The sequence below is a fragment of the Chiloscyllium punctatum genome, chromosome 48 (assembly GCF_047496795.1).
Source record: "Chiloscyllium punctatum isolate Juve2018m chromosome 48, sChiPun1.3, whole genome shotgun sequence".
NCBI classification, from domain to species: Eukaryota; Metazoa; Chordata; class Chondrichthyes; order Orectolobiformes; family Hemiscylliidae; genus Chiloscyllium; species Chiloscyllium punctatum.
In genome coordinates this window covers 20,620,804-20,644,725 of record NC_092786.1, presented here as the reverse complement: position 1 = coordinate 20,644,725, position 23,922 = coordinate 20,620,804, and the positions used below count along the sequence as shown (strand labels likewise).

Below are 23,922 nucleotides of genomic sequence, written 5' to 3'. Positions count from 1 at the left end.
CATGATGTAACAAAAACAGCAGTTATTGTTCACAGAAAGATTCCATAAAAAATAGCAATGTGATACTGACCAACCGAGACTGGGCAAGGAGCCCACAGTCACAGACAAACTGAAAGCTTCCATGATGATTTGCTCTATTATCAGCCTCACATGGGAATCAGAGACGCAGCCATGACCAAAATACTGACCCATCACTGAAAATCAATGTCAAGAGTTTTCAGTCATGCACTTCATTCATTCATTGGCGGTCCCTCGCAGACGAGGATGACTCTCTCCCATTCTCAGGGTGAGTCTGTAGGTGGCTGGACAGTCCGATGGTGCTACCGCAGGCTCTGTTACACTGGGGGCAGAAAGTGGTTATGGGAAGGGGGTGGGTAGGGCATTGGTGTGGCAGTGTGCTGTTTTCATCTGGCTTCTGCTTTTCCCAAAAATGACAGCAGTGACGGACAGAGAAATGACAAAAGAGATGGAAACACAAGGTAAATGCTAGTCAACTCAACAATCCACTACCACCTCTACTCACTGATAACTGATGACCCGATGTAGGAGAACTTTGAAGGCTTAAATAGGGCTCAGAAACTATTCGCGGTTCCACTGCCAACACTAACATTTCACTTCTTATTATTCTTGCCTCTGGCGTTGGCATCACTGGTAAGGCCAGCATTTGTTACCCAACCCTAATTGCCCTTGCAAAAGGTGATGGTGAGCGTTTGTACCCACTGTAGTCTATTGTGTGAAGCGACATCTACAGTGCTTTTAGGAAGGATTGTAATAATTGTAATCTAGCAAGTGAAGGCCATAGTCCCACTTCAATGGTATGCGGCTTGGATGGGAACTTGTAGGTGCTGGTGCTCCCCATGCACCTTGTTCTTAGCAATGTGATATGATCAAGGTTTTGCAATGGCTCTTTTAAATAAAGATAGCATGCTACTGTACTGTGTTGTGTAAATGGTATACATGCTGCTATCATATATCAGGAGTGTAAGTTTAAGGTGATGATCGAATGGATGGTTTTATCCTGAATGATATTGAGATTCATGAGTGTTTTGGAACCATATTGATCCAAGCTTGTGGACAATATCCCATCACACTCTTGATATGGGCTTTGCAGATTGTGGCTGGATTCTGGAGATCAGGAGCTAAGTTATTTGCCACATAATTTCTCTAGTATATAGCAATGTACAGAATGCTACGTGGCACATAGCAATCCTATACTGTCACAGTTACTATATGGCTGGTCCAGTTAAATTTCCAACCAATGGTACCCCACCTCCCCGCAGACACTAATAGTTGGGTACTCAGTGATGGTAATGACATTGCATGTTAAGGGAAAAGGCTCTTATTGGACATGGACATAGCCTGACACTTGCGCAGCAGGAATAATACTTGTTGCTTATCAATCCAAGCCTGAATGTTATCCAAGCTTTGCTGCAAAAAGACATGAACTTTTTCGATATTCAGCCATATGCAAGGAATAATTATCCTGGACAAAATGAATTGCTGAAGAATGAATTACTAGATCACCTGTTGTCCTGATGTTGATCGAGGAATACCAATAAATTCTGGCCTGGACACTGAGGAGAGCTCTTGGGTTTCTCTATGAAAGTTTCTCATTGCAACTTTCACACCTACCTGACAGAATCGTTGTCATCCAATATTATCATGCATTCTCGTATGGTCCTTTTGCTTAATGTCCTGATTTTCATCCTGAGGAGACTACTAACGACCCATACCTTTTTTGTGTCCAGGATACACATTAATCCAGTATTAAGCTATAGTTCAGCCTGCATTATATGCTCAGATTTTTTGAGGCTGCTTTGTGTGGATGTGGGATTAAACCTGGATCAAGTTAATTGTGATAGCCATTGTCTAGCCTCACAAACTTGGGGAAAGTAATCAGAGCTAAAACTTCATTTTAAGATTAAGATATACTTTAGAAAGGTGGTCATTCAACTATAAATAAGTTCAACAACTTCAATCAAAATGTCTTCTGTGCCTACCACGCGAATTATTTGCTCTGTTGGCAACTTACTCTTGAATAAGACATCAGAAACCTTTCAACCAAAAACTGCCCCTGGGCTTTAAAAGAATTCATTGTAAATACTGTTCAAATTAATTTGGTATGTTTCAAATGGTATGCTTCAAATAACCTTTTAGATTGATGAGGTTTCAACTTACATTGTGAGATACACTAGCAGGTTCTTAAGCATATCCTGACATTATTCCAATACAATCGCAGAAAAATCCTCCAAAGGCAGGTGCAGCACCAGATTATTATTACCTATCCATCGTGGGTGAGGATGACTGTCACTGATGAGGCTGTTGAGGTTGTTTTGGGATCTGCAGACTTAGAAAAAAATATACAGCGCAGTACAGGCCCTTTGGCCCTCGATGTTGCGCTCCTCCAAGCCCACCTAACCTACACTAGCCCACTATCGTCCATATGCCCATCCAATGCCCGTTTAAATGCCCATAAAGAGGGAGAGTCCACCACTGCTACTGGCAGGGCATTCCATGAACTCACGACTCGCTGAGTAAAGAATCTACCCCTAACATCTGTCCTATACCTACCACCCCTTAATTTAAAGCTATGCCCCCTTGTAGCCACAGAGGATATTTCTCGCCTTGTGAGATATCTGGTCATGGATTACTAGTTAAGGCGATGGCTAGTTCTAATCACCTCTCTCACCCTCCCTCTGCATCTTTCCAACAATGTTCCCAGACTCTATCATCACCTGCCTCAATTCAGGACAGTGTTCTCCCAGGGGTTGAGATGCTGCTTTTGCCATTTGCTGCTAACCTTAACAAATCAAGTTAAGTTTATTTTCTCCAAATGCAGTTAAATTGTTTCACGAAATGGATTGATTAACCAATCATTGATCAATCATGTATAATTGTCCATCTTTATTAGGAAATTAGAAATTGAACTTTCTCAAACATTGCTTAATATCATCATCTCATCATTACTCTGCCATACTGAGTTTCCAAGTATATACCATACATATTGATTGATTGATTTATAGTTGTAACATGTACCAAGATACAGTGAAAAGTGTTGTTTTGCATGCTATACAGACAAAGCTTAACATACGAAGTGCATCAGGGTAGCAGAACAGACTGCAGAATACAGTGTTACAGAGACGGTGCAGAGAGAGAGATCAGAATTAACATTTGAGAAGTCCATTCAAAAGTCTGATAACAGCCAGTAAGAAGCTGTTCTTGAATCTATTTGTACATGTATTCAAACTTTTTTATCTTCTGCCCAATGGAAGAGGGTGGAAGAGAGTATAATTGGGATGGGAGGTGTCTTTGATGATGCTGGATGCTATCCTGAGGCAGTGGGAAGTATAGATGGAGTCAATGGATGGGAAGCTGGCTTGTATGATGGAGTGAGCTGTGTTCACAACTTTTGGAATGGCAATAGGTCACTCAGCCTTTCATGTTGCTCCATCATCAGTCGTATCATGGCTGATCTGATTTAATTTCAACTCCATATTCTCGCCCAGCCCTAATAACCTTTCATCCTCTTTCTGATCAAGAAGATACCAATGGCTGCACGGTGCTTCAGTGGTAAGCACTGCGGGCTCACAGCACTAGGGACCCAGGTTCAGTGACACCCTCGGGCAACTATCTGTGAGGAATTTGCACATTCTCTCTGTGTCTGCATGGGTTTCCTCTGGGTGCTCTGGTTTCCTCCTGCAGTCCAAAGATCTGCAAATTAGGTGGATTGGTCATGCTAAATTGCCCTGTAGTGTACAGGGATGTGGAGGTTAGATGTATTAGCCATGGAAAATGTAGGGTTATAAGTTAGAGGAGAATGGATCTCAGTGGAATGTTCTATGGAGAGTCGCTATGGACTTGTCGGGCTGTTTCCACACTATAGCTATCATACCACCACATTAAAATATTCAAAGACTTTACCTCCACATCATTTTTGAGGAAGAGAATTCCAAAGACTCACAACCCTCTGAGAGAAAAGAATTCTCCTTATCTGAGTCTTGACAAGGGTTACCTCAATATTAAACAGTGTTCTACATAGTCCTACCAGAGAAAATATCCTCTCCACATTCACCTGGACAAGTTCCCTCAGGATCTTCTATTCTCAATAAAGAACAAAGAACAAAGAATATTTACAGCCCAGGAACAAGCCATTCCGCCCTCCAAGCCTGAGCCGATCCAAATCCACTTTCTAAACGTATTGTTCAATTCCTAAGGATCTGTATCCCTCTGCTCCCCACCCACTCATGCATCTGTCCAGATGTATCTTAATTGAATCCACCGTGCCTGTCTCTACCACCTCTGCTGGCAATGCACTCCAGGCACCTACCACCCTCTGTGTAAAGTACCTGCCACATGTATCCTTCTTAAACTTTTCACCTCTCACCTTGAAAACGTGACCTCTCATTATTAAATCCTTCACGCTGGGAAAAAGCTTTTTTCTATCTACCCTGTCCACACCCTTCATGATTTTGAAGACCTCAATCAGGTTTTCCCTCAATCTCCTTTTTTCTAATGAAAGCAATCCTAACCTACTCAACCTCTCTTCATAGCTAGCACCTTCCATACCAGGTAACATCCTTGTAAACCTTTTCTGCACTCTCTCCAAAGCGTCCACATTGTTTTGGTAATATGGTGACCAGAACTGTACACAGTATTCTAAATGCAGCCGCACCAATGTCTTGTACAATTTTAACATGACCTACCAGTTCTTATATTCAATATCACGTTCGATGAAGGCAAGCATACCACATGCCTTCTTGACCACTCTATCTACCTGTGCAGCCACCTTCAGGGTACAATGGATATGAACTCCCAGATCTCCCTGCTCATCAACATTTCCCAAGGCTCTTCCATTCACTGTATAGTTCGCTCTAAAATTAGATTTCCCAAAATGCATCACCTCACATTTGCCTGGATTGAACTCCATCTGCCACTTCTCCGCCTAACTCTCCAGTCTATCTATATTCTCCTGTATTCTTTGACAGTCTTCTATGCTTTCTGCTACTCTACCAATCTTCGTGTCATCTGCAAACTTGCTGATCATACCAACAGTGTCCTCTTCCAGATCATTTATGTACATTGCAAACAACAGTGGCCCCAGCACTGATCCCTGTGGAACACCACTGGTCACCTTTCTCCATTTCGAAAAACTCCCTTCAACTACTACTCTCTGTCTCCTGTTGCTCAACCAGTTCTTTACCCTGCACACCATGTGACTTCACTTTCTCCATTCGTTTACCATGGGGAATCTTACCAAATGCCTTACTAAAGTCCATGTATATGACATGTACAGTCAACTCTTACTCTTCTAAACTCCAATGAAATTAAACACAGTCTGTCCATTAGATTGGATTAGATTCCCTCCAGTGTGGAAACAGGCCATTTGGCCCAACAAGTCCACACTAACCCTCCAAAAAATAATTCCTGTACATTTACCCCTAACTAATGCACCTAGACAACGTAGCATGGCCAATTCGCCTAACCTGCACATCTTTGGACTGTGGGAGGAAACCGGAGCACGCGGGGGAAACCCACGCAGACACAGGGAGAATGTGCAAATTCAACACAGACAGTTACCCGAGGCAGGAATCAAACCTGGTCCCCTGGTGCTGTGAGGCAGCAGTGCTAACCACTGAGCCACCGTGCCACCCTGACAAGAAACCCTATGCTTTCCTGATATAAATCTAGTAGATCTTCTCTGAACTGCCGACAATGTGTTTGCATCTTTCCTTGGAGAGAGAGAGAGAGCAACACTGGGCTTGGTACTCCTGATGCGATCTCAACAATGCTCTGTATAATTGAAAGCTAAACTTCTGTATTTTTGTACTCAATTTCCTCGCATTAAAAATGACATCCTATATGCTTTCTTAACTACTTGGTGTCTCTATGTACAATTCATGTACTTGGACATACAGATGCATCTCAGAGCTCTACGATCTCTCATATGCTGATGTAAAAGGTCAATTTTTCAGACCAATTTTCCGAGTCATTGCGTCAATTTTTACAAGAGTAATGTTTTCAAGGAGTTGAAGTACATGTTTGGCTTGTGTCCAGAAAGGTTGGAATAATGGAATAAATTAAAAATTCAGATTGATTATCATTCATAATCTGCTTAGTTAAATTATTTGGGATCAGTTTGGCTCAGTTGGCAGGATGGTTGGTTTGCAATGCCAACAATGTGGGTTCAATCCTAGCACCAGCTGATGTTACCACGGAGGACTCTCCTTCTCAACCTCTCCCCTTACCTAAGGTATGGTGACCCTCAGGTTAAACCGCCACCAGCCATTTCTCTCGAATGAGAGAGCAGTCCTATGGTCTGGTAAGACTATGGCAAATTGAGACTTTTAATCATCTGATTAAATAAAAACAAATTTAAATTATATCAGAGGGGGTGGGGTTGCCTTGTTAGTTAAGAACAAAATTAACAAAATTAAATCTATGGTATTGAATGACATAGCGTCGGATGATGTGGAGTCTGTGTGGGTGGAATTGAGGAACCACAAAGGCAAAAAAACCATAATTGGAGTTGTGTACAGACCTCCTAACAGTGGTCAGGACCAGGGACGCAACATGTACCGGGAAATAGAGAAGGCATGTCAGAAAGGCAAGGTTACATTGATCATGGGTGACTTCAATATGCAGGTGGACTGGGTAAATAATGTTGCTAGTGGATCTAAAGAAAGGGAATTCATGGAATGCTTACAGGATGGCTTTTTGGAACAGCTTGTCATGGAGCCCACAAGAGAGCAGGCTATTCTGGACCTAGTGCTTTGCAATGAACCAGACTCTATAAAAGATCTTAAAGTAAGGGAACCCTTAGGAAGTAGCGACCATAATATGGTAGAGTTCAGTCTGGAGTTTGAAAGGGAGAAGGTGAAATCTGATGTAATGGTGTTACAGTTGAATAAAGGTAATTATGAGGGCATGAGAGAGGAACTGACTAAAATAGACTGGAAGCAGAGGCTAACCGGGAAGACACTAGAGCAAAAATGGCAGGAGTTTGTAGGTATAATTGAGGACACTGTACAGAGGTTCATTCCCAAGAAAAGAAAGATTAACCGGGGAGGGATTAGACAACCTTGGCTGACAAAGGAAGTCAGGAAATGTATTAAAGAAAAAGAGAGATCCTATAAAGTGGCTAAGAACAGTGGGAAATCAGAAGATTGGGAAGGATACAAAAGCAAACAGAGGATAACAAAGAGTGTAATAAGAAATGAGAGGATCAAATATGAAGGTAGGCTAGCCAGTAATATTAGAAATAATAGTAAAAGTTTCTTTCAGTACATAAGAAACAAACGACAGGCAAAAGTAGACATTGGGCCACTTCAAACTGATGCAGGGAGCCTAGTGATGGGAGATAAGGAAATAGCAGGAGAACTTAACAAGTACTTTGCGTCAGTTTTCACAGTGGAAGACATGAGTAATATCCCAAAAATTAAAGGGTGTCACGGGGCTGAGTTGAGTATGGTTGCCATTACGAAAGAGATAGTGCTAGAAAAGTTAAAAAGTCTTAAAATTGATAAATCTCCTGGCCCCGATGGGATACACCCTAGAGTTCTGAGAGAGGTTGCTGAGGAAATAGCAGAGGCATTGGTTGAGATCTTTCAAGAGTCACTGGAGTCAGGAAAGGTCCCGGATGATTGGAAGATGGCTGTAGTAACCCCCTTGTTCAAGAAAGGATCAAGGCAAAAGATGGAAAATTATAGGCCAATCAGCTTAACCTCGGTTGTTGGTAAAATTCTAGAATCCATCATTAAGGATGAGGTTTCTAAATTCTTGGAAGAGCAGAGTCTGATTAGAACAAGTCAACATGGATTTAGTAAAGGGAGGTCATGCCTGACAAACCTGTTGGAATTTTTTGAAGAGGTAACAAGTAGGTTAGACCAGGGGAACCCAGTGGATGTGGTCTATCTGGACTTTCAAAAGGCCTTTGATAAGGTGCCACACGGGAGACTGCTGAGCAAGGTGAGGGCCCATGGTGTTCGAGGTGAGCTGCTGGGATGGATTGAGGATTGGCTATCTAACAGAAGGCAGAGAGTTGGGATAAAAGGTTCTTTTTCAGAATGGCAGCCGGTGACGAGCGGTGTCCCGCAGGGTTCGGTGCTGGGGCCACAGCTGTTCGCATTATATATTAATGATTTGGATGAGGGAACCGGGGGCATTCTAGCGAAGTTTGCCGATGATACAAAGTTAGGTAGACAGGCAGGTAGTACTGAGGAAGTGGGGAGGCTACAGAAGGATCTAGACAGGTTGGGAGAGTGGTCCAGGAAATGGCTGATGGAATTTAACGTGAGCAAGTGCGAGGTCTTGCACTTTGGCAAAAAGAATATAGGAATGGACTACTTTCTAAATGGTGAGAAACTTAATAAAGCCAAAGCACAAAGGGATCTGGGAGTGCTAGTCGAGGATTCTCTAAAGGTAAACATGCAGGTTGAGTCTGTGATTAAGAAAGCGAATGCAATGTTGTCTCTTATCTCAAGAGGGTTGGAATATAAAAGCAGAGATGTACTACTAAGACTTTATAAAGCTCTGGTTAGGCCCCATTTGGAGTACTGTGTCCAGTTTTGGTCCCCACACCTCAGGAAGGACATACTGGCACTGGAACGTGTCCAGCGGAGATTCACACGGATGATCCCTGGAATGACAGGTCTAGCATATGAGGAACGGCTGAGGATACTGGGATTGTATTCGTTGGAGTTTAGAAGATTAAGGGGAGATCTAATAGAGACGTACAAAATAATACATGGCTTTGAAAAGGTGGATGCTAGAAAATTGTTTCTGTTAGGCGAGGAGACTAGGACCCGTGGACACAGCCTTAGAATTAGAGGGGGTCATTTCAGAACGGAAATGCGGAGACATTTCTTCAGCCAGAGAGTGGTGGGCCTGTGGAATTCATTGCCACGGAGTGCAGTGGAAGCCGGGACGCTAAATGTCTTCAAGGCCGAGATTGATAGGTTCTTGTTGTCTAGAGGAATTAAGGGCTACGGGGAGAACGCTGGCAAGTGGAGCTGAAATGCGCATCAGCCATGATTGAATGGCGGAGTGGACTCGATGGGCCGAATGGCCTTACTTCCACTCCTATGTCTTATGGTCTTATGGTCTTAAGCATTTACTTTTTAGTACACATTTTCATTTATATACAATTACTATGAAATTGAACCATTAATATTCCTTGAATTATCCTGTGTTTCTGAAAGGTTTGGCTTTTTTACCTTAAAAATCAGAGTCAACATTTACATGAGGGATACAATGTGTGTGGTTGTTCTGGATCGGAAATCATGGAGTTAACTTTTATATGAGAACAACTTTTACACAAGCAATCCCAGACTAGAGTCTCCCCCAGCTGCTATTTCCTTAGGTGTACAATAGCCAGGGACACAGAGTGGGAAAATCTACTCTGGATCATGAACTGGGGAAATTAGTCCAGCAGCAACATAAACTAGAAAAATCAGACCAAATATGTTTCTGTCATCTGACTGTGCAAGTAGCAGTCGCTTGTGTGTAGAAAAGAAATATTAGATAGAGATAACAAAAACAATTCATTTTAACCTGGCTGGGACCATACTTAAGCTGGCTGATTTCCCCAACCAGGGCAGTCCCCAATCGACATGGGTTAGCTGATCATTGTCCAATAGGTAGCAGGTGCTGGAAGGTGTGAGGCACAATAGAGGGTTATAAGCAATCTGCTTTCGGCAGGAGGTAACATCTCAATTTCCATCCAGTGATCTTCAGAGAAGAAACTGTGTGAATGTATATTTGGGATAAAATGAGGACTGAGCTCTCATGTCATGTTAAAATAAATACGCTGATGTTTAGTGTGGACATGAATGGTGATCAGCTGAGAAAAGTATTGAAAACTGATTGCACTCCATCCCCTCCAACGAACCCTCTCTCCCCCACCAACACCTTTCAAAGAATGAACTAAAGGGCTGCCTGAAGTGTTCCACAGCCAATTAAGACCTTTGAAAATGTGGTCACTGTCACAGTTTAAGAAATGTAGCAGTCAGCTTGTACACAGCAAGTTCCCACAAACAAGAAGATAATTACTACACGGTCTGTTTGGGCAATGTTTATTCGAGGAGTTGAGGTTTTCAGGAATGGGAATGGCAAACCTTTAAGTGAAGAAATAGGAATTCTTGCTTTCTCCTGATAGATTGTAATGTACAGCATGTGAGTGGATGCAAAATTTACCTTCATCGCTCAGCACCCATGATTGGGTCAGGTAACAGACCTACCTCAGCACTCTGTCCAGTAAGTGACAAAGGGATCATGTGCTAAATTATCATAGGTTAGCATAAGTTACTGAGTATCCCTACAATAATACCGTCCAGAAACAGCCAAGGGACTTTCTGCTTTTGGCCAACTGACTGCAACATGATACAATAGGGCAGGAATTTCCTGGAGGTCACTGTGCCTTCAGTGAGAGTTTGGCTGGGAGAATCTGCCAGCAAATTCCCCAAGGAGGATCCCGATTGCCACAATCCACCGTGTGGCACTATCAAAACACCTCTTCTAGTGTGAAACAGAAGAGAAAAAAAAACCTCTTCTGTTTCACACCTCTCCTGCAGAAGTGATGATTTGGAGATGCCGGTGTCAGACTGGGGTGTACAAAGTTAAAAATCACACAACACCAGGTTATAGTCTAACAGGTTTAATTGGAAGCACCAGCTTTCGGAGCGACGCTCTTTCATCAGGTGGTTGTGGAGTGCACAACTGTAAGACACAGAATTTATAGCAAATTTATCCTCACAACCACCTGATGAAGGAGCGTCGCTCCGAAAGCTAGTGCTTCCAATTAAACCTGTTGGACTATAACCTGGTGTTGTGTGATTTTTAACATTGCAGAAGTGATGGGCGACAGCCAGATATATAAATGCATTGTTTTTAACCGAGTTCAGTAAAGCATATTAAATCTTTTCACCTCAGAAAACCTTGAACTTAAAAGGCCTAAGCTTCCAAACATAATCGAGCTGCAATGGCGTTTGTTTTATACGTTATGTTCCAACTAGTATGTGTGAGTTAATCATGTGACTCTTCTATTAGGGCACAAGACATTTCCTTCAGCATCAATCATATGTTCAGCGCTTTTCTTTTTTTAAAAAAATGCCTTGTTCGTGCAGTCCCAGATCACTCACAAATCTGAAATCTCACGCAGGCAACTGTGGAGAGTTGCAGAGCCAGCCATTAGGGATAACTGAAGTGTGACCAGCGCTGAGACTGGTGCCAAGTTCCTTCCGTCTCCATCACTTCAGGAGCCTGCCTTTCCTTCGGGGTTGCGCCAAGTAAATTTGGCTGGGATTGGCAGACCACCAGCTGGACAAATGCCCGGTGAAAACGTCAGCTCAAACTTGGGATTCACATCCGGGTTTCTGGTCTCCTTGTGTTACCTCGTTTATTATGAGCGCACTGTGTATGTAAACATTCTGTATAATAAGCATTCGGATTCAGCTATTAGATGTCTAATGCCGCAAATGGCTCTCAGTGCTATAATTATCTCTTATATTGTCGTTATTGTTGACATCAAAACAGTGTCCCCAGCAGCTTTGGGACTGCTAAATACTGTACATGTTTACATACAGTATTGGGTTTTCCAGCTTGCGTCACCAGCTGGCATACACTGAGCTGGACAAAGCCAAAATCTAATCTGGGTCATGGACGAAAAATACAGAGGCAAGAAGCCACTGAACAAAGTTCACGCATGATCCAGGAGACACTATATTTGCTTCATATTAAATGCTGGCTTTATTCTACACAATTGAGAAAGAGAAAATGGCTGGGATTAAACACAAAGGGACAGAATCTTAAAGCACAGTGGGCGCCCCATCGACCCAGCAAGCCTATGCTTTTTTTTAAATAACAATTGATTCAATCGCGGTGATTTACATTCTGAATTGGGTTTGAATTTGTGGCGGCTTGGTCAGTCACAAGAACAAATGTGACCAGAAATAAAAAGGATGATTTGTATCTGTGGAAATTAGTGGTTTCAGTGACATGATTCATCGGTACATTGCCTCTAGCAAAACAATATAATAGTTTGTGTCAATATTGTTTACCATAAACTCCATTAGAGCTCCCTGTGGCACAGGGAAATAAAAGCACCATCTGGTGAAGGACTGGGCCATATGGAATGTAGTCTTTGTTTTACCATGAGCTGGATCACTCAGCAAGGACCATAATATTGGGGGTTACCTTTGGCACAGTGGCCCTTAGTCTCTGGTGAAAATCAGCCACAAGTTGTCCACTGCTCATAAAAAAGGGATTTCCTTTACTCCACTATTCAGCTGCTTCACCCTGACCTCTAAAATTCCCTCTACAAACTTCACTCTCTTCAAGATGTTCCTTAAGATCAGTTTTTCACAAAGATTTGGGCCATTTTCCTAATGTCTCCTATTCAGTATGTTGTCGTGTACCCCCAAATAAATGTCTGATTATGGGAAACTTGATATATAAATTCAACGTCTTGGATAGTTGGAGAGGTTTTGGTTTGATTGCGCCATGGAATAAGCTGCTGGTATAATCCAGGAATGTGGCAAAGTACACATCTGGCCCAGACAATGGAGGGCTATCCATGGAGCCATACCCCATACAGAAATCGCTGGTTGACAGTGGCCAGATGCAGATTTATTCCGAAGCCAATTACAAGGGGAAAATATCAGTCATTTTTACACACCCAGGATTGATTGGCTGATGTTCGACATTAACAGATGACAGTGATCTGCTGCATCTTTGACAGTTAATGAACTGCACATAGCGAATTGATATCTAGAGTGCAGTTGGACAATAATCAGATCAGCAATAATCATATTGAATAGTGGAGTAGGCTACAGGGGGCCAAGAGGCCTACTCCTGCTCTGATGCCTGAAAAAATCTTAATATCAAATTTAAAAATAATTCTAAAATTCTTCCAAACTTTAAAAAACAGACAAATATAGCTGCACTAGAGGTGAACTGATCCCACAGTTACAAAGCCCATGGATAAAGGCTGCTCAACATAAAATGCTTGAGGAAGTATATGGTATTTTAAAATGGTGCATCTGCTTTGGATAACATAAAAACTCAATTTTAAAGGTACATGCAGTTTTGATCTTTGCTAATGAAGCAATATATGTTATGTACAAGAAATTAAAACACTGACTTATTTGATGGCCTTGGCTACAATTGAAGGTTTCACAACATAAAGTCTTATCTTTTCTTAAACATAACTATTGCATGGTTAATTCCTTTCAAGTTAAAAAAAAATACTTTTAACAGGAATTGGTCGCATTGGCCTCACAACAGATGAGGAGAAATAAAAAGCCTAATTAAATAAGTGTTATGTATTCACGAATAAAACCATTTTGAAAGCAAAGCAGTTTCATAAAGACTATAATCAAATCCTTAATAGCAGTTGGGTATCACACTCACCCCTTGCCCTTTTTCTAAGACTTTGATATTGAAAAGTAAAAGCGGAATTTTTTTTTAAACATGCAATAGTTACTTGTTGCCAAAGTAACAAGACAGATAGAAATTTGGACAACTCTGCTGATTAAACATTTACATCAGATCTCAACCTTGAGATCACAGATGAATGGAGGTCTTCTATACATGGTCAGGGACAGTCTGATGTGTGTGACTACTCAGAACTGGAGCTATTCATGACTCTGGTCTTGCACTCGGGTTTCCTGGTGGTTAATTCCTGTATACAGTTCTATTCATGCTTCCCACAAGGAGAGATAAGACTTTGAGGGACAGGTGCTGATATGGGTATCAAAATACCTATTTTCTTAGGACCTAAAATACTGTTTACATGCCATGTTTTAGTATTGCTTATTGTACAAATCCTACAAAACTAGGGAGAGAGATGACAAGTGGTGGTTTAACTCGAGGGTCACACCTCAGGTGAAGGGAGGAATTCAAGAGAGTCCTTTGTAGTGACTTCAGCTGGTGCGCGGATTGGACCCATGCTGTTAACATCACACTACATCCCAAACCAGCCAACTGAGCTAACCAATCCCCAATTGTTAAGATACCACTATACCTTAGATGGTGACTTTGGGATTACTAATCTGATTCGAAAATGTGGGACTTCACCCACAATGTTCGAGAACTATTGATCTAAACCATTTAAGTGCAGGGTACCAAAGACAGAAACCTAAGTTCAAAGCCACACCAAAACAAACCAGGGAAGATAGTGAATGCAAAATTCTCTTGGTGTGGTTTTAAGGGTTTTAAGACAGTTGCATTTAGTTGGATTTTAATTCATTGTTGCTTACACTAGCCCATGGATTGCTCCATTGAAAATAGCAAACTTTTTACGGCATGACAACACTTAGTATGGCCAGGTTACCAATTTCACAAATTTCAGCAACCGAACTAGTGGAATTAGCCTCTAGTCTTAAAAGCCAATCGATTATTGCCATTTTAATGAATTCACTCACATTTGCAGTGAGCATTTGAATGCCAGAAATATCGTGACTGAATCCTGTCCCATCCAGTCTAATTATCTGGGAAAAAAGTTTTATTTTAAGGAAAAGATCTCCCCACAGAACATCTGCTTTACTGTTTTAGGGCCTTTTCCCCCTCTGAATGCAAGCTGAGACCACACCTAATAACAGTTAACTTTTCAAAAGCAGCTGCGGCCTCATATCCCCTGGAAAAAGTCCAAGCAGCAAATTCACTGTAACAGAAGACGGGTCATGCAAGGCTAGTGAAAAGGAAACGTTTCCAATTCATTAAATCATGAGCCACATAAGGGCCAAGTCTGCACTGGTCCATTATTGTCACGACAGCTGGAGTGTACGTCTGTTTGAGACCAGGGCACCCAAAGACCAAAAGCCATTTCAGAACTGCACCAAGTACCAGAATTAGCTAGGGTGCACCCAATTTAAGAAGCAATTGGCAACAGACATTAAACAAGTAATTGCAGTTCTCCTACCCAATATTCTGAAAAAGCCACAATACTTTAAAAATAATTTGTATTTATTGTAAATTAACAACAGTCTGAACTACAAGCCAAACAGCACGTGCAGCAACTATTAATGCAACTGGAGTACAGAGTTTTATTCACAGTATCTAAGCATGACTATTAATACAGATTCTAAGCAGATCTAAGCATCCGTAGTGTGCATGCATAGTAAAACCAGGTACTCTGTTCTGATGTAAATATTGGCTACCGCCAGTGATCTCATTAACCCATTCACATATTTGTCAGTTAAGAGGTTTAGAGCTTTCCTTACAAGTTTTCAATACCATTTTAGCAGTCTGCAGTGTGTCTAAGTGTGTGTAGTATATTAAGACCAACAGATGCTTCAAGAATTGTTGATTCCATGTACCAATTTTATTTATATAGAAATACTTAAAAAAAACATGAAGTAGCACCATTACTTAAGTTTTACCTTTATTATGTAGAACTTTAAATGTCAGAAAAATAAAACTCTTGATACAATTTCAATTCTCGTCTCAGCAAATATAATATTAGTATTTGACCATGAGGTTAAAGGCCCTTTATCATAAAATAAAATATATTTCGTCTTTAAACTTTGCTCAATAAAGTACATTTACGATCAAGTAACTTCACCTACATATACATAAACAAGTGGTAAACAAATGTATTAAAATAGAAATACTAAAAGCTATAGTGGTGCAACAGAATTTGTAATTTTTCACTGATTTCTACTTGTACAAATGTTAGAAAGCTTAACTGTTTCCTTTCATTGATTTTTGCTACTTTTATAATTTCATTTTCGTAATAATATAGAATAAAATATGTTTTATATCATTGACTAGAAAATATGTTGGGTGAAGCGGGTTTTTTTTTTAAAGAAGTCTCTTTTTTTTCCACTTCTGTTTCTGGTGAAACCGCCTTCCCTCCTGAATACTGCTCGTGTCTACACATTGGTGTTGCGTCTCAAGAGCCAGGCAACAGTTATTGTGTGAGATACTAACAAAACCATACAGTGTTCGTGGCGCCCTGGTTTAAGGCCATTCGAAAATAAAAAGATTTAACCCAGCTACAAAAAAGTCTCACTGAAATTAAATTAAAATACTTGTAAACATCTGCCATACGAAATATAATTTTTCAAGTCAAAAAAGAATAAAATACTTCAATCTGTAATGCAATTCTCCTTTTTTTAGAATTCTATTTTTTTTGTTAAAACCTGCGGATTTTCACATAATATACGCGATATGTAGTACTCTTTTTTTTTGCTCTTTTCTGGATCTCAGTGATGCAGTATGACAAAGGATTTTGCTCCTGCCTGGTGTTGTATTTTTAAGAAAATATACGAATCGCCTGAGTTACAGCTTTGCGGCAGACTGGACACTCGGGCTCAGTCTTCTCGCAAATTCTGTTCGCACACTCCATGCAGAAAAGGTTATGACCGCAGGGCACCAGGGCAGCGATCACCTCGCTCTCCAGACACATCAGGCAGTCCCGGCTGCCTTTCCGCCTCATACTGGAGGAGGACGATGATGAGGACGAGGAAGATGAGGAGGACGATGATGAGCAGGAGCCGCTGGGCTCGGCTGGGATACCGCCTCCGGCCAGGTGAGTGCTCCCGGGCAGCAAGCCACCAGCGGGCACCCCGTTGGCGAAAGGGACCAGGCCGATGGCTGAGGGCACCCCGCTCAGGGGGTCACTGCGAACCCGCCGGGCCAGCGGGTGGTGCTCCCCGCCAGCGGCGGCGCCGCCGTTCAGACCCAGCGGCGGTGGAGGGGGCGGAGGGGGAGGCGGAGGCGGCGGAGGGGGCGGCGAGAGCCGGGGCGGCGGAGCTCCCGCCGAACCGACGCCGCTGGCCCGCCGCTGCTGCTGCTGCTGCTGCGCCGGGGATACGCCGTTCGGGGAAGCGCCGGGCGGGTTGGAGCGCTCGAACTGCGACCAGATGATGGCCGGGGGCGCCGGGGCCGGGTCGAAAGCGGGAGACTCGAAACCCAAGTCCCGCTCGGTTTCCCCGGTCAGGGAGGCGGGGAGGGGCTCCCCTCCGTACACGAATCCGCCGCCTCCGCCTCCTCCGCCGCCGCCGCCGCCTCCTCCGTTAACGCCGTTGGCGGGGAAGTGAGCGGGCGGGCTGTAGTCGGCCAGGCGGCCGGCCGGGCTGAAGTAAGAGTCGGTGGACGCGCTGCCCAGCGAACTCGAGCTGTCGTTCCGGTAAGTAGCGAACGGCTTACGCCCGGGGGTCGGCTTGCTCCACAGGCTGCCCGGGCCGCCCAGCTCAAAACCCACGTCGGTGCCGTTCGCGTGGAAATCGTTGTCGTCGGTGAGTTCGATCAAGCCGCCCGTCCTCATGGCGATGTGGGCTTCGATCTCCTCCCGCGCCCGGTCCACGTTCTCGGGCATCCCGGTCACCTCGAAAACCGGCTCCTTGTCCCGGCTCGGGGTGACGATGTAAGTGTGGGTCTGCTGCTGGATGCGTTTGATGGTCGCCCCTTTCGGCCCGACCACCAAGCCCACCACCCGGTAAGGCACCCGCACCTGGATGGTGGTCTGACCCGGCAGGTTCGGCGGGCCTGGCGCCGCCCCGTTCAGCGCCGTGTTCTTGTTGCGAGAAGCTCGGATCATGGAGAAGTGTTCGGCCGCCGAGATGATCTCCCGCCTAGCCATGGCCACATCCTCCTTGCGACCGGTCACAACGAAGACAGGCTCCTCCCCACGCACCGGGGTTTTGATGTAGGTGTTGGTCTTTGCCCGCAAAGCTTTGATTTTGCAACCTTTTGCAGCGAGAGAGAGAGAGAGAGAGAGACACACAAGGGGAGGAAAGAAAAACAAACCCCACCGTTTAGTCACAAACATCAAAAATAAACGTCTCGCCGAGTTAGAGGCAGCATGAAAATTCAGACCGACCCCCACCGTCCACCCGCCCCCCCTCCCAATAAGGCGACCTGACGCATTTCTCCGCCTTGCACAATGCGCTCCTCTCGCATGTCTGCACTTTCCTTTGTCATCACTTACAGCACCATTACTCAAGGAGAGAGAACAAAGCAAGAGTGAAAACACCCAGCGTGGAAGATTTCCACCAGCAGCATTTCTCTCTGCAATGTGCCTCTTGTTTCACCTTCTGCATTTTTTGCCATCGCTCACTAAAATGATTTATTAATAATCAGCCGGAGCAGAGCAGCTCCCGAATAAAAGAGACACATGCACTCTGTGTTCATAAGGATGCACAGATACTGGGCGCGATGCACACACACTGTGGAATATAGACAGGAGGCATGGGAAATGATGCATAGTTTCAGGAGATACAGAACAGGATGCAATGAAGATACAACACATGAAGAGATACATTGTTGCAGAACAAAGATAGATACAGATACATTGTATCAGAAACCTCCAGAGATAGTCAACAGACACAGGATAGATACACTGTATCCTTTCAGCTCACGTCACCGCCAAATTGCAACATTTTAAACCCAGCGAAAGCATGGCAGGGCCAATACAAGCCGTGGCTGTTCTTTACCTTGTCTCCCCACAATCTCTGCTACATGCTCCGAGCTCGGCACAGGCACGCACTCGGTCATGTTGACGCTCTTCTTCCTCGGCTCGTTATCGTAAATGGAGTTCTCGTCGTTGTCCAAACCGAGCAGCGAGAGCTGATCCAGGGCGATCTGCAGCGCTCTCTGGTCATCCAGCGTCTCCCCTCCTCCTCCTCCTCCGTTGTTATTGTTGCTGCCGCCGCCGGAGTTCCGCTCCATGTCGGTGAAGAGCGAGCTCGGCATCTTTTTATGAAAGGGGAGAGAGAGAGAGAGAGAAAGGGACAGAGAAAGAGAGAGAGAAGAGAGGCTGAGCCCGAGAGAAGCAGGAAGGAATCAGACAAAAGCAAACGGGAGGGGAGGGTATAGGGAGGGAGGGAGGGGGGGGTGGGGGGTAGTGCAGGAGGAGGAGAAGTGGGGTGGGGGGGAGGGAAGGAAAAGAGACGAGAGGGAAAAGCTGGAATGGGATCGAAGCAGCTCTCAGCAGAGAGAGTCCCCGGCTGGGAGGGAGCCCGAACCCGGGACAGTGGCCGGCTCCTGGGGCCGCGGGTCCCCTCCCACTGCCTTTGTCCTGTGCTCCCAGTGGGAGGGGAGGCAGTGAACACAGCGAAAGACTGTGTGTGTGGAGTGGGCACCCGAAGCCGGCTTGCCGAGCTGGCTGAGGGACGGGGGAGTGGGGAGGGGGGGGCTCTCTGTATAATGTATAGATTATATATCCTGAGCGGCTCTTCCTGATTTCCCCTCCCTCCCTTCCCCGGGCGGTAGCAAAGTCTAAGCTCCGCCTGACTGACTGCTCTCTCTCTCTCTTTGTGTGTGTGTGTGTTTGGGAGGGAGCTGGCGTGGTTGGCTGTCTCTCTTTCTTTCTCTCTCTCTCTCGCCCGCTCTCAGCACCGTCTCGCCGCGTCCTGTTCCAGCCTCAGCCCCGGCTGCGCTGGCGAGCAATGCGGCCCCATGACATCAGCCACACACGGCGGGGTCGGCGGGCAGAGGTGAAGAGGCAAGCCGCCTCATTGGCCGCTCCTGCCCGGGGAGGGACGAGGGAGCTCCGACAGCAAGTGGATGGGACCGTCCCCTCTCCTCCCTCCCTCCCTCCGTCCTGCAACTCTCCCAACAATGAAACAATGCGAGCTGCAGCGTGCACACACGCTGTTTCTTTTTTTAAGACAGAACAGGTAATCGAAATGTATCAAAAAAAAACCTGAAAGCTTTTTCCCGCAATCTGGATTGCAAATGTTGACTAATTTTCCCCTCATATGAATTCTATACACATGGTGCAATGTTGATGGAACACTGTTAGGCTAGGCGAGTAATTATTCACAGATAAAGGAATACTTTTCTGTCAAATTGGCAGTATTGCACGATATAGTTAAGATACGATTTGTACTCAGGGCTGTTTAAGTCACAGTGGGATCACCAGTTGGGGCACAAACACTCACCCTGCATCATATCGCTCTTGCTCTTACTATTAATGACCCATTTGCTGATAATAAATCGAGACAATATTTGCAACCGGCTGGCTGAAATGGGCGGTCACATTGGAGATTTCTTTTCAGATTGTACACTGATGGATTCGCTGTATTGAGGTTTCTGACAAAACCCATCGGCGCAAACTTGAATCCAGCCGAAACACTGAGGATCTGTTCCATGTGGAAGTGAAGATAACCGTTGTCCGGCGATATTTATCACTCGCCAAAGCCGAATGCCCTCGATTCTCCCCACAACCAACAAAAAACATGCCCAAACCTGTCTTTGTTGTAACTGTTATACTTGGCGATTTTACAGCCTTAACTTTGGAGGTGGGGGTCAGAGATTTGGGTTACTACTGTTAAACCTCCAAATAAAATGGGAATTGTGTTTTTTTTTGGTTCGAAACTATTTAAGATTGAAAGAAGACTATTTTAAAACCGAGCGGCCACGATGTGTAATTACGTCAGAATCCAGCTCTGAGAGTTCGAGAAACCAGGTCCTCCCTCCCCCAACACGACACAATGAAGAATGCATCTCTGGCATACTATCTCAGCTTTAAGGCTAGGAGTGACTGTTCGGAAATTGTACTGTGATTTCTATTGTAGTGCACTAAATTCCTAGACTGTGTTAATTCAGACACGGCTTGGTCTGGAAACATCTTCACTTGCACTGGCGTCACCAAACTCGCATGTTCCTTTTGAGAACACGTTGCCCAAATACAATATGTTTTTCTCTCTGTTTCATGTAAGCACGAAATCACATCCATGTGTCAAGGAGGGTCAACTGTCTGATAACACTTGCTATCAAATAATAACAGCGCCATGCGATGAGCAATACAGGTACACATCCTCTTTCTGCACCCTGTTTACTTACCGCTGTTAGCTACTAAATGGTATTTCCATTGAGACTTCGAGTGACTTATTCAATCACGACTAGACAACCACAGACCGGGAAGCAATACATCTAATTAGCGATTTTTTTTTATTATCCTAAAGTAAACGTCCGATATCTCTTTTAACATAAATAACTGGATGAAATCCCCAAGTGCCAATGCAATTTGGTACCAGTGATTGACTGATTTGACAATGATGACGTCGCAATTATGTGGTATTGATAAACGGTTTGGTTTGGGAGTTGGGAACAACCCCTTTTCTATTGATGTTAACGCCTTCCAAAGCTTGTACAGTCTGAAATATAATTGATGGAAGCGACATCATAAAAGTGAAAACGAAACAAGCATTCGGGGAGTTAAACCTAAAAGGTAAGACTTCACAAGACTATATATATTTTTATATATTTCTTAAATCGGAATTTGCCCAAGAAATGGAAATGAAGGTGTGTGTGTGTGTGTGAGGGGGGGGGGGGGGGGAGGGAACACATGGTTTGAAAATGGTAACAGCCACACACACAATGCCATAATGCTCTCCTCTTTATTCAGATTCGAAGAAAAGGCTATTTGTGGACGTGAGCTCCGGGAGGGAGATGGATCAGCCCCTCGACCACAAAAGACATTTCTCCTGACTGAGATCGCTGGAGCAGAACGTGCCTGCTTCTGTCTCCACGATGCTTTTGTTAATCTAGACTGCTTTAAACCATCCTTCAATGGGGGAACATGTTTTATTTTGATCCATCGCTTCTTGCCTGTCGAGCTAACATAACCACATTAAGCCTATAATACATTACCTGCGTTTAACTGTCCTGAACTCCTCCTGTTAAATATCCCTTTAAGATGTGCTCACTTCCATCCCTGTCAGCCTCCAACTCTGAGCTTCAGCCGAGAGTTGATATTCTATCTGCTGGTGTTTATGAACACAAAGGTAAATAAGATTGCCATCCAGATGGTTTTCAGGTCCTCCTGCGGTGAAAGGTTATATCGGTTATGCCCCACGATGCCGGACTATGCGCTGCACCCCGTAACCTTAAACAGGACTAAGAGGTCAGCCTTTAGCCAAGGACGTTCCTAGCAGATGATATTCCTGTACCCGGGAATCAAAAGAGGCTTGTAGTAAATGGGTCTTTGTAAAAAATACTGTTGTAAAGCAATGGTTTAACATGAGGAAAAAGTTCATTTTGGTGTTTTATTAACATTTAAGTGGAGTTTTACTGTGTTCATCAATACACTGTATCACAGAGCATGAAATGTTTGACACAGAGTGATGAGTGTTGATGTCCGATTTGGTATTAAAACACTGGGTTATGGAAACCCTGGTCGTTTCATGGGCCTTTTTTTTCCCGCAACGCCCCACAATGCCAACGTTACGCCTCGTAAACACAGACAGAGGTTATTTTGTGAAATGACTGACTTTAACCGCTTTCAGTTGTAAATCAGTATTCGCGAACATTTGTCAGTGAACGCAAGGAAGAGCCGTCACATCGGCTGGATGAAGAATGTAACCAGCAATTTGTGCCACTCTGGTTGTGGGAGCCAAGAGGTCTCATTCTGGCTGCTAAATGTTGATGTCGAGTAGCCAATAAAAACCCGACAAACATGTAATCATGCAAATTAGAGGGGGGGGGGGGGGAACAACAGGCTTGGCCATGGGTTAGAGTCACTTATTGTTCATCATTTATAATCTTCACACCCAGGCTGTGTATGCACCATTCTTCATATCTGATTGGTTTTAATCTTTTCCAAAATAAATTGAATTCCGAAAATTTGAGCATCAATTTTATTTGTTTTCCATAGGCAATTGTGTCATCAGTTTAACAATAGATTATTTACAATGCTGAAGTATTTTCATGTATTTATTTTAGGAATAGACACTGTAAATGCAATGCCTACATAAGGCTAAATTCTAAATTCTTGTTTTTTATGGTTGATTACTCACTCTAGATTGATTCTCTTGCTGCTCAATTTAGTCCAAGATATGCATTTTTTTAAAAATCAGTATTGTGTGGTGGCATGTGCCAGGGAATTTGAAAGAGCGCATGTGTTGAAAATGTTGTAGGTGAATTTCAATGCACACAGCCAATGATTCTGGCTTGCCTCATCCCCCAGTCCATTAAATAAAACTGATTGTATCAGGAGGTCATTCCTCTCCGGCCTCAAACAGTGAGCTGTGATCTTACATTGCTAGGTTTGCTTGCTCCAACTAAATTTGCCACTGCAGATCTTTTTAGATTTTTTTAAAATTAAGAATTGAGAATGTAAAATAAAAGACATGTGGCAGGAGTGCAGTTGCACATAAATATTAGGACTGGATCCTTAGCTGGTTCAACATGACTGCTGTCACTAAATGCACAGAGGGCCAGAACAGGACTTATGTAAGAATGTAAGAAATAGGAGCAGGAGTAGTGTATCTGGCCCATCTGGCGATCATCTTTTCATAGACTCAGCTCACTTACCCACTGTTCACCATAACCCCTAATCCCTTTACTGTTCAGAAATCTATCTATCTTTGCCTTAAAAACATTTGATGAGGTCCCCTCCACTGCTTCACTGGGCAGGGAATTCCAGAGATTCACACCCCTTTAGGTGAAGAGGTTCTTCCTCAACCCAGTCCTAAATCTGCTCCCTTTGACCTCTAAGTAATGTTTCGCTGAGCATCTCAGCCAGGCCCGCAGAGGCTGACCAGACCTCCCAGTCACCGCCCATTTTAACTCTCCTTCCCACTCCCTTTCCAACATGACCATCCTTGGCCTCCTCCATTGCCACAACAAATCAAATGGCAGATTGGACGAACAACACTTCATTTTTCGCTTGGACAGTCCAGAGGACTCAATATTGAGTTCTCCAATTTCAAATAACCTCCCTTCCCATCATGCAACTTCCTTCCCAGCCCCTCCCCCTCCCTTCCATTCCTCTCATTGACCCTACCTTCTAACTACCAACCGGAGTCATCCCTCCCATCGACCAACCAGGTCATACCCTCTAGCTGTGTTCGCCTGTCCCCACCTCATCAACCTGTCCCCCACCCCCTTTATCTGCAGCTCCCCTCACACCTACCCCCAGTACTGAAGAAGGGTTCCACCGAAATATTGACTTCTCCACCTCCTGATGCTGCCTGGCTT

At 44.0% G+C, this 23,922-nt stretch overlaps 1 protein-coding gene and 1 long non-coding RNA gene across 2 annotated transcripts; one reads left to right on the top strand and one right to left on the bottom strand.

Moving 5' to 3' along the window:
* Window positions 1–14,940: 14,940 nt before the first annotated feature.
* On the bottom strand, window positions 14,941–20,418 carry mex3b (mex-3 RNA binding family member B). Its single transcript, XM_072564796.1, has 2 exons — window positions 18,432–20,418; window positions 14,941–17,685 (listed from the first exon to the last, which is right to left on the bottom strand). Exons 1-2 carry the CDS (start codon window positions 18,688–18,690, stop codon window positions 16,250–16,252), a joined length of 1,695 nt encoding a protein of 564 aa, XP_072420897.1. The 5' UTR covers window positions 18,691–20,418; the 3' UTR covers window positions 14,941–16,249.
* A 338-nt stretch (window positions 20,419–20,756) lies between these two features.
* LOC140468770 (uncharacterized) lies at window positions 20,757–22,432 on the top strand. Its single transcript, XR_011955826.1, has 2 exons — window positions 20,757–21,172; window positions 21,350–22,432. It is a non-coding gene; the product is annotated as an uncharacterized lncRNA (long non-coding RNA).
* The last annotated feature ends 1,490 nt before the right edge of the window (window positions 22,433–23,922 follow it).